The 12457-nt window shown below is 34.1% G+C and overlaps 1 protein-coding gene across 1 annotated transcript in view; it reads left to right on the forward strand.

Annotated features, from left to right (window-relative positions):
- Window positions 1–12457, forward strand: part of LOC110455880 (scavenger receptor class F member 1-like) — a 62824-nt gene that overhangs the window by 25618 nt on the left and 24749 nt on the right. Inside the window, exons 7-8 of the mRNA XM_021506293.1 lie at window positions 3726–3818; window positions 4366–4461. Of these exons, the coding sequence (XP_021361968.1) occupies window positions 3726–3818; window positions 4366–4461 (189 nt within the window). The remainder of the gene's footprint in view (window positions 1–3725; window positions 3819–4365; window positions 4462–12457) is intronic.

A 12457-nucleotide genomic window follows, 5' to 3' on the forward strand; every position in this document is an offset into this window, starting at 1 on the left:
AATCCTTGTCTATTTTGGCTAATCAATGTATCTAATTAGTACAACCCCATTTATGTTCATTGATAAATACTTCATACTACCTGTATTCACATATTTGACACCCACAAAAACCTGCCAAATGTCCCCCAATCACTCCTTTCATTGAGTTCCGCTTGTCATTTGAAATAATAGATATGTACACACACACAACACTCTACATTAATTTGATTCCTCTCAGACACAGCATTTATCAAATACCATAATCTGAACATGAATTGATATTCAAACGTTTCCTCCAACACCATTTCCCAAGCCCCCAGTTTGGAGCCTATAAGAAACATCCCCGTCAAACCTAGAACACAAAGAGGTCAGATGGAACCCCGCCATATGTCAGACCGGATTTACCTTCACATTCTTTGAGCCGATTCCACAATAATTGTTTTGATTTTAAAGTATTGGTTGTTAAAAACGTAACACATGTTTGTGGTCCAACAAAGTTAATTAGAATGCATAATAAGTAATAAACACATAGTAAATTAGGAATTTAACACCTTTTTGATGTTTAAGCTCACTTGTCCGAAGGGCTAGTCAGCTTATGCCATGGCGCGGCGTCTGTCGTCCGTCCGTCCTGCGTTCGTCGTCCGACGTCCTGCCGTCCGTCGTCGTCCGTCAACTTTTCCTTTGACCGACTTCGTCTGAAGAATGGACAGGCAAATACTCATGACATGGGTGATAGCTTCGTTAGTAAGAGCCCGGCAAAGTTTCAAAACAAAAACGACCTTGACCTACTACCAAGGTCACAGGGGTCAAAAGTGTCAATCACCTCAAACAACTCCTTCTGAAAAATTGAAAGCTTTATAATCTTGATATTTGGCTGGTAGTTTTTCTAGTTAGAGCCCTAATTACTATATTTGGCTGGTAGCTTCCAGGGATGAAGCCTAACACAGTTTGCAAACGAAAATTACCCTGACCCACTTTCGAGGTCACAGGGGTCATATATAACAAACGTATCAAATGATTTCTTCTGAATAATCGAAATGCATAGAATCATATAATTTGGCTAATTGCTTCTTGGGATTGAACCCGGCAATGTTTGCAAATGAAAATGACATCAACCTACTTTAAAGGTCACACGGGACGAATATGTCATACACTTCAAATTATTTCTTCTGAATAATCTAAAGGCATATAATTATAATATTTGGCTGGTAACTGTCACAGATAGAGCCCGACAGATTTGCTATTGAAAATCACTCCAACCTGCTTTCAGGGTCACAGGGGCCAAATATAGCAAAAACTGCAAACAACTTCTTTTGAAGAAGTAAAAGGCATAGATGCGCGGTATTTAACAATCAGCTTCCTTAAAGGGAGCCCAACAAAGTTTGCGAATGATTCAATGTTGTAGAAACCATGCCCCTATCCAAATGGGGACTAGAGATTTGGACCCGATAAGATAAGGGTGTTACTGAGAGACAGAGATAATATTTGGATATATTTGTAGTACAGCATAAATGTATTTAATATTTTACTATGACTGCTTAGCTATCCAGGTGAGCGATGCAGGCCCTCTGTGCCTCTTGTTCACAAATTAGGTTGATAAACTGTACCAAAGCAGGTGCAACCCGATTCGTGACAACTGAAAAAAACATCATTTGTTTGGCTTATTAGCGTATATAGGGCTTGAGAACGCATTTTTGCAATATTTGGGTCTGAAAATTCATTTTTTTATTACAAATATATTCTTTGGAAACCTGTGCCCTTGTAAACCACATTTTTAACTTTTGAACTTGGAATAACGTCTTTAATTTTTCAAAGCCGTCTAAAGCCATTAGTACAGTTTTAATGTTCATTGCATTTTCTATAAATTTGCCAAATGTCAAGCATCAGAAGTAACTAGAATTTACACAATTAACATTTTGAAAATAAACCACCATGCAAACAATTATGACTTTAGCGGAACTTTCAGTCTAAGATTTCATTAACTGCTAATTTTACAAATTATATTTAATGACTGACAATTACAATACACATTCCAAGAATGTTACCAGCATATTATATTCTGGGATGCGTGTCAAACTTCTACATAAACGACTAATTGACAACGCTTTACATATACAACTAGCACGCGCCAAACGTCGTTTACGGGCTACCGTAGATTTTTCACCTGCGCGCACCCACACTAGTACATAAAAACACAATAACCACTCGGGGTTTCCATACAAATTCTACCCGAACAAAACTACGGTTACTAAGTGTAATTTACTTGATTATAACAACGAAATTATTTGTGCATTCTCTTACAATGGTTATACAATATATGTTCCTCATTATTTATTATCAATTACAACGCTACGTGCATATAAACATAAACACCTGCCTTCGATAACAAAAATAGTCACGCATAAATGGACCGCATCGATAGATAGATGGCTTGAACGGTAATATGGTCACAAGAAATATGGCATAAGCAACCATTACAACACATTAAAGGGATAGAAAGACTACTTACCCCAGTCTGCTTTCTGGGCTCTCTACATGGTTTAAATCCTGGTGGAAATGGGTATAAACCTACCCGACAAGTGGACAATAACAATTCCACGTTCGTTCTCACCTGAACGCTAAATCTCCCACACACTTGCTTACTAACATACACACCACGTGACATAATTACACACAGTAATATAATAGGGAAAAATATAAACATATATGCGAACGTGACAACTTCGTCACTTAACTAGCATTCTGGTATGCCTTTAAACATTTGAGACAGACATTTCAAGAGGTTATTAGGTATAATGTAAACTTTGGTAAGTCTTGCTGAATTCCCATATAGACCGACACAAATGTATCAGTGATTTGGTTGATAGGCAGACTGCTACTATTATGATGATGGCTTTTCAAGTAAACAGTCATCCAATCAACTCAGTAGGTTACCATAAAACGATTTATATGGTATCTGGCGTCTTCCCGTGGCATATCATACGAGCTAGATGAATATATTATATATTCGAAATATTATATTCTTCTTTACTTCGTATATCTAGTAAATATTTAAAGGCGTAATTTATTTAAATGCTGTAAAATTAAAATTGAAATGTTATTTTTTTAATTTTTATTGGTGACTTATAGGTCAAATCAAAATCATTAAAATATCTGTAAAATTCCTGAAACGAACTTTCAGATGGTAATGCTAAATCAACACTGGTTTGTGGTGTAGGAATATCTTTGTTTATTGCCCTGTGTTAAATATTGACTTTAACCAAAGACGTATCCATGTCTTTATCTTTTTGAGCCACTGTTTGGTATCAATCTTATAGACAAAATAAATACTTTTCAAAAGTGGAATTATCATTTTAATAAGTTATCTTTAAAATACCTTATTAATAGCCTGGTGTACATCATATGGTGTTGTATATGTTTGTATGCTGTTCATAGTACGATTTGTCTGACATATTTACGATCGTAATAATGGAACGTTATTTAAACCAGTAGTATCAATTGCACATAGAATCACGAGCCCGTGTGACTTAGTAAACAATATTTAAAGAATGCCGAAAGCGTTATAGTCAACTATATATTTTCATTTCTCAACACGTTCCATTGGACGTCATATTCGAATCATAGATTATCAAGCAACTTGCTATTCGCTGCTGGAGTCGTTATAATTATTTTTACTCTGAGTTGTACAGACTTAATAAATAGTTTGGCCTTCATCTATAACATGTTGTCAATAACATTATTTTCAGACTGTAACGATGGATACTACGGACCAGCTTGTACACCTTGTCCTAGTGGCTGTAGCCCTGACACTTGTGACAAAACGTCAGGACATTGTGTTCGTAAGTAGTATTCATGGTTAATGATGTTAAAAAAAGGAAACGAAGGGGTTCAGACATTCAAGTTGACATTTGAATCCAGTCAAATTGCATAGCTTGGCGAAATAATCTTTTTTTGTTTTTAAATTTGTTTATAAAAAAATACCTGTTTAAATGAAAACTTTAGTAAGTAATTCTGAAAACGCAAAATGTAAATCAGTACTCTATTATCATGATCAATTGTTTGACTGGAATTTCCCGCCTTTTGTTCATCTAAATCTTTGTGACTATCGATCGACAGATCTTTTATTCTTATGCTAAAATGCAAGCCGATGTTTTGTTATGGACATCGCCCATTTGTCAGAGACCATTGTCTGATGGGTAAATTGAGCTTTCGATATGGCGTGATATCCTGGTATGCACTGGAAACATCAAATATTAGTAGCAAATGAGCGATGCTTGCATAACGGACCTCTTATTAAGGCAAGTTCAAAGGATAATTTGATAAGATAGTTTTTCATTACTTTTTTTGAATTTTAGTGTTCATATATTTTTAATTCCTTCTTTTCAGAATGTGATGCTGGTTTCCATGGCAGTTTTTGTCGCCAACCTTGCTATGTTAACTGTAAAAACAATGTTTGTAACCAGGACAACGGGCAGTGCACAGGTTAGACAAACTACGCTTTTTCAAGAATCGATGCTTTGTTATGTGTTAGCAGAAATGGGATTGTTCATAATGTTCAAACTTTACAAATGCATTTGACATTGAATATTAATAGATTCTTTTTAATTCATGAATTAAGGGTCTAACGCACCTACTCTTCGGTTTTACAGTACTTTATACCTATTAAGATATCAAGGTTTTGGCCACTAGCATCACCGATGATTCCTGAAGGAACGAAACAGCTTGATGATGCTGTGTAATTATGTCTCCCCTTGAATGGAGGGAAACATATTGTGTCAGTTCTGGTTTTTCCTCTTCTTTGGTTTTTTCTGGTTCTTCTAATCGCAACTCGTTCGGGCCATCAATTTTAAACCGTTAATGATTTCTTGATGAAGCTAAATGGATGCATGAATTACCTACAGAATGTGTGCAATGCACTGGAATTAGGTCACTGTGACCTTCACTTCAAGATCAAGGTCAAATAGGAGCAAAACTTTCAGTATTTTTTTGTCCAGACCGTACATATTAAACCGCTAAATATATCTTAATTATACTTGGAAGTATACCTGCATCACCAACAAAAGGGGTGCAGTGCACTAGAAATAGATATAGTGTTCCACAGAGTTATGGCCTTTTCTTTATTGGTAATACCGAAGTTTGTCCGGAGCAAACGTTCCTGTTACTACGTTGACCAAACTTACCATATTTATGTATTTTGGGAAGGTGGAATCTTTCGTACTGAAATCGGGTATTGTGCCCCACTACATACAGAGTCATTGCCTTTTGTTTATTTGTATACCGATGTTTTTCACGTCATCATAGCTGCCGACACTTTACCAAAATTGTTAAGAAAATTTAACATGAACCAGAATAATTTAAAAGTTTAATGGTTTAGATTTCACACACCTTAATCTTGATGTGACTTTTCTATTCTTCCAAATATGCATATTTGCTATTTAGGGGAGACATATGTTTTTGTTCACAGAAACAAATTTCTAGATAATTTTTGGCATTTTGTATCGATTACTCAATCACCTTTGTATATATTACCCTCATCTTATATACTTTATAAAATATATCATCATCGCATTCTTATGGCCATGTGATTTGACAAGTAGGATTCTGGTAGGATGGCTTATCATTTATCAAGTTTATTCAAATAAATACGCTAGTTTTTTAAGATAACATCTATAAGATTAGTTCAGACAATAACACAATCTAATTTTTGATAACTAAAGGGCTAAGGATCATGATAAATTGACGTTTTTTATGATGGGAGACGGACACCAAGAATGGTTACATTGTAATGATTAAGAAATTCAAAATATATATTTGATTATCAAATTAGATACACTAATTAGCCAAAATATATAAAGATTTTTTTCTCTCACTTTTCACGAATTGGGTTGCGCTTGCTAGGGCAAATCATATCAACCCAATATGTGAAAACATGTAAAAATGTTTTAAATTCCTTAGTTACTATCTTTTATTTACTTATTATTTAAAGAAGTTATAATTTGAACAATTCCCACTTATTAGATACATTGATTAGCCAAAATAGACAAGGATTGTTTTTACTCTTCACGAATTGTGTTGCACCTGGTAGGGTAAATCGTATCAACCTAATATGTAAAAACATGGTAAGGATGTAATATGTGTCTTATTAAGGCCTCCTTCCTTAATACTAGCAATGACTATATCTCTTTTAATACTTTCACACTAAAAAGTTCCATATGAAATTAAAAGAGTTCTATTAAGTTTTTTGATGAACTCATGTGTTGGATTTGGGAGACTATTAAATAGGTGAAAAAACATTGGTATTTCAAGTGTAATACGGCCAACCAAAGGGAGGTCTTTATACTTCCACTTTCTTAAAAAAAAGTTGAAGGACCCCAATGCCTTATCTATAGAATTCCATTCAATCGGATCTATGGCCTTTTCGAAACATAACAAATAGTCCAGATTTCTTTTTTCAAACATAAACATTACATCATACAAAAACGTTGTGTTATCATCTGTAAACTTACCTTTTAAAAACCTGTCTGTGTCACACTTATTATACTAAGGAGGGTTTTCTTTAATCCCATTTCTATTGCATCCGACGCTATTTCATAGTCTACATTCAAATGTGACATTGAACATTTGCATAATTTATTGATATGACCAAAAATGATCAAAAATTCACCTGACCCTGGACTTTTGCCTTAGCTAAATCATTAACTAGTAAAACGCTCTCCGTTTTTTTCTTTTTTTCTTTTTGCTGAAGTTTTACTTGTTGCTGGAAAAACTATTATTATATAAATTCATTATTAAGAGTTATTAATAGTGTTGGAATCTGTAAGTCAACTAGTTACCATGTTTTGAAAAAATAAAATTCTGCTGCAAGTATTTCTTCCTAGTTATCTAATACATCCCTATCGACTGTGATTAGTTGTGTTATAGAATTATGAAAAATATGTCTCTTTTCCAAATCAACAAAACATTTTGTCGCTTTTTTCCTATTTTACTACAAATTCGCCGTTGAACTTTGCATTAATCATTCTATCCTATTTTTACGGATTTTTTCTAGAATTTTACTCTCAAATTGTCTATAGATACCATAATTAGGTTTTAAGTTCAATACTTTTTCTAATGTTAATATTTTAGTCTCTAAACTTTCTCTAGTATCCTATTTTGTTTTGCTTGTGCTATTGAATATGTTATAGTGATGGATCTTATTTTCATTTTCAAAATCGAACAATTGTTCGTTTATTCTTAATACTTTATCTTTCATGTTTTCCTGATCAACGCCTACGTAATACTCATCTTTTGTCTCTGTAATGGAGCTTTTGACCCTTTGCATTTATACAATGTCCCCCTGAAGTGCTGTGTTGTGTTTCAAGTATCCTTCCCCCTTTCAGTGATTTTATAATTAACTTTTAAACCATTGCCAGAGTGGTTTGTTGTATATCGCGGTATAATCTTTGAGTCTTTAGTTCGAAATAAGATGTTTTCTGAGACCAAAAAATAATCTAATCTACTCTGTTGTATAGTTATTTTTTCGTCTCCATGTTACATTTCTCAATTCAGGATCAAACTGTCTCAATGAATCAACAAGTTCACTAATATCTATTATATCTCTATCTTTTCCTGAGCTCTTTGATCATAATCAAGTCTTATGTTATGTGTGTCCATATATTTGTCTTATACTGCATTCCAGTCACCACATAACATTAAAGTAGAATTATCGAATACTTTCAAAGTATTAAGTATATTTATTAAAAAGTCTGGGTAATCCTGGTTTGATCCCTATATACTAGCTAGAGTTAGGCAATTGTTATTAATTGTAACATCCATAATGATAAATTTCACTGAATTATCAATTATACTATCATGTAGTGTACATTCAAACGTATTTCTCAGAAACATTGCCACACCCGCTGGTCTTGAATTAAAGTTGCTAAATATTCATTTATATCCCATTTCCCTTTCCAAATTTTTCTTTACTGTTATATCACAGTGTGTTTCTTGAAAACAAACAATATCTGCCTGTTTCTGCTTGACCCAATGAAAAACATATTTACGTTTAGTTTTATCAGAGTACAACCCCCTTATGTTCATTGATAAATACTTCATACTACCTGTATTCACATAGTTGACACCCACAAAAACCTGCCAAACGTCCCCCGATCACTCCATTCATTGATTTCCGCTTGTCATTGGAAATAATAGATATGTACACACACACAACACTGTAGATTAATTTGATTCCTCTCAGACACTGCATTTATCAAATACCATAATATGAACATGAATTGATATTCAAACGTTTCCTCCAACACCATTTACCAAGCCCCCAGTTTGGAGCCTTTAAGAAACATCCCCGTCAAATCTAGAACACAAAGAGGTCAGATGGAACCCCGCCATATGTCAGACCGGATTTACCTTCACATTCTTTGAGCGGATTCCACAATAATTGTTTTGATTTTAAAGTATTAGTTGTTAAAAAGTTACACATGTTTGTGGTCCAACAAAGTTAATTAGAATGCATAATAAGTAATAAACACATAGTAAATTAGGAAATTAACACTTTTTTGATGTTTAAGCTCACCTGTCCGAAGGGCTAGTGAGCTTATGCCATGGCGCGGCGTCCGTCGTCCGTCCGTCCTGCGTCCGTCAACTTTTCCTTTGACCGACTTCGTCTGAAGAATGGACAGTCAAATACTCATGACATGGGTGATAGATTCGTTAGTAAGAGCCCGGCAAAGTTTGAAAACAAAAACGACCTTGACCTACTATCAAGGTCGCAGGGGTCAAAAGTGTCAACAACTCCTTCTGAAAAATTGAAAGCTTTATAATCTATTTAATATTTGGCTGGTAGTTTTTCTAGTTAGAGCCCGACTAAGTTTGAGAAAGAAAAAAAAGCTTGAACTATACTATCAAGGTCACAGGGAACAAATATTTCAAACAACATAAACCTCTTCTCCTGAAGAACTGAAAGGTATGTAATTACTATATTTGGCTGGTAGCTTCCAGGGATGAAGCCTAACACAGTTTGCAAACGAAAATTATCCTGACCCACTTTCGAGGTCACAGGGGTCATATATGACAAACTTATCAAATGACTTCTTCTGAATAATCGAAATGCATAGAATCATATAATTTGGCTAATTGTTTCTTGGGATTGGACCCTGCAATGTTTGCAAATGAAAATGAAATCAACCTACTTTAAAGGTCACACGGGCCGAATATGTCATACACTTCAAATTATTTCTTCTGAATAATCTAAAGGCATATAATTATAATATTTGGCTGGTAACTGTCACAGATAGAGCCCGACAAAATTTGCTATTGAAAATTACTCCAACCTGCTTTCAAGGTCACAGGGGTCAAATATAGCAAAAACTGCAAACAACTTCTTTTGAAGAAGTAAAAGGCATAGATGCGCGGTATTTAACAATCAGCTTCTTTAAAGGGAGCCCAACAAAGTTTGCGAATGATTCAATGTTGTAGAAACCATGCCCCTATCCAAATGGGGACCGGAGATTGGGACCCGATAAGGTAAGGGTGTTACTGAGAGACAGAGATAATATTTGGATATATTTGTATTACAGCATAAATGTATTTAATATTTTACTATGACTGCTTAACTATCCAGGTGAGCGATTCAGCCCTCTGTGCCTCTTGTTCACAAATTAGGTTGATAAACTGTACCCAAGCAGGTGCAACCCGATTCGTGACAACTGAAAAAAACATCTTTTTTTTGGCTTATTAGTGTATATTATCAGTGGGAATGGTTCACATTAAAGCTTCTTTGAATAATAAGTAGTTGACAGATAATAACTAAGAAATTAAAATATTTTTTCATGTTTTCACATATTGGTATGATATGATTTGCCCTAGCAGGTGCAACCCAATTTGTGAAAAGTGAAAATCAAATCTTTGTCTATTTTGGCTAATTAGTGTATCTTATTAGTGAGAATTGTTCACATAATAGTTTCTTTGAATAGTAGATAATTAACACATAGTAACTAAGGAATTCACAACATTTCTTTTTTATGTTTTCACATATTGGGTTGATATGATTTGTCCTATCATATGCAACCGAATTCGTGATAAGTGAGAAAAAAAATCTTAATATTTTTGTGGCTAATTAGCGTATCTATATATTGGGAATTGTACACATAATAGCTTCTTTAAATAATAGATAATCAAATGATAGTAAAAACGAAATTGATAGTTTCTTTGAATAAGTATTAATGAACAGATCGTAACTAAGGAATTTAAACCATATTTTCATGTTAATACATATTGGGTTTATATGATTTGCCCAAGCAGGTGCAACCAAATTCGTGAAAAGTGAAAAATTATCTTGATATTTTTGTGGCTAATCAGCGAATAGTGAAAACAAAATCATAGTTGGTACGTATTTAATGTTCTGACGACAAAATCAATCCATTCCTTATTGCAGATATTTAAAAGACCAGGGCACTTGGTAAAAATAGATATGATTATGTTTGAGGTACAATTTTCCTTCCTTGTTTTCAAGACAAAATGTGTTTGTTTCTGCTGCCTGGTAAAGATTTAAAAGTTTGGAGTGTAACAAGTTTTTGATTTCTATGAGACAAGATTCCCCCGTCGACGTCGAAATAATTCCATCAGGACTAGCTGCCAAAATTGTGTGGATTGGGTGGATGACGAGACCACTAGGTTGAACATGAACATTGACATTTTCTTCAGCATTCTTCAGCTTATATTCTTCTATCGTTGTATTTTCCTGCGAAATTCAATTCTTGCATGACTATTTTCATGGAAGGATGAATAGTGCAAGTTTCTAATCATTTTTCCGACAGGTAATGCTGGGTTACTTTTCACAATTGAGCCGAAATTTGATGCCGTAATTCTTTTTTTTTTTCGTTTGGATTGCCAAAGACCAGATTGAGATTGTGTTACAGTAGAATTTCTAATGTTTGTACACTGTTTCGTTGAGATGTTTATATGCTATGTCAAATAAAGTGATTTCCCTTTTTCCACTTCTTCCGTTGAAACATCGTTAGATACATGTTTGCGTTATTGTATTAAAGTCTTACCACTATCAACACACTATTTCTTACCTGTAAATATATATGGTTATCAAGGAAACGTTAAATTTTCACACTGTTTACTTCGCCGTGATCAAAGATCAACCATTATTCTCCATACCGGAAGTGATGAACCTGAAATAGACCGCATTTTTGCATTGCAGTTATAGTTTTAGATGTATCATTTTCTATATATATTAAGTGACTTTTCATCATATTTTGACTGCTTTAACCTTAAATGATTACATTTCAAGTGTTTTGAATGCAATTTCTGTACTTTGACAAAATTACGAAACTGCGTAGTGATACATATCTACTTTCCATTTCGATAAGTGGAGGGCTCCTCGGAATAATTGGCGAAATAACATTGAAAATGGTCCTTGTGTATGATAAGATTACTAGAGCAATATTCCGTAATAGGTAAGTTTTCATTTGATCCACAATAATCAACGATCAAGCCTCACAGAATTATAAAATAACAAAAATTAGATGTTCACCAATATTTAAAATGGCGGCGTCCATGGCACTTGAAAGAGCATAATAATAACCCATCTCTCACAATATGACCAATCAGCAGTAAGTTTTAATGCTAGCTTGCACTGCATACAGGGCTTGAGAACGCATTTTTGCAATATTTGGGTCTGAAAATTCATTTTTTATTACAACTATATTCTTTGGAAACCTGTGCCCTTGCAAACCACATTTTGAACTTTTGAACTCGGAATAACGTCTTTATTTTTTCAAAGCCGTCTAAAGCCATTAGTACAGTTTTAATGTTCATTGCATTTTCTATAAATTTGCCAAATGTCAAGCATCAGAAGTAACTAGAATTTACACAATTAACATTTTTGAAAATAAACCACCATGCAAACAATTATGACTTTAGCGGAACTTTCAGTCTAAGATTTCATTAACTGCTAATTTTACAAATTATATTTAATGACTGACAATTACAATACACATTCCAAGAATGTTACCAGCATATTATATTCTGAGATGCGTGTCAAACTTCTACATAAACGACTAATTGACAACGCTTTACATATACAACTAGCACGCGCCAAACGTCGTTTACGGGCTACCGTAGATTTTTCACCTGCGCGCACCCACACTAGTACATAAAAACACAATAACCACTCGGGGTTTCCATACAAATTCTACCCGAACAAAACTACGGTTACTAAGTGTAATTTACTTGATTATAACAACGAAATTATTTGTGCATTCTCTTACAATGGTTATACAATATATATTCCTCATTATTTATTATTAATTACAACGCTACGTGCATATAAACACCTGCCTTCGATAACAAAAATAGTCACGCATTAATGGACCGCATCGATAGATAGATGGCTTGAACGGTAATATGGTCACAAGAAATATGGCATAAGCAACCATTACAACAAATTAAAGAAGATAGAAAGACTACTTACCCC

This window comes from Mizuhopecten yessoensis, unplaced genomic scaffold (assembly GCF_002113885.1).
Source record: "Mizuhopecten yessoensis strain PY_sf001 unplaced genomic scaffold, ASM211388v2 scaffold8393, whole genome shotgun sequence".
Classification (NCBI taxonomy): Eukaryota; Metazoa; Mollusca; class Bivalvia; order Pectinida; family Pectinidae; genus Mizuhopecten; species Mizuhopecten yessoensis.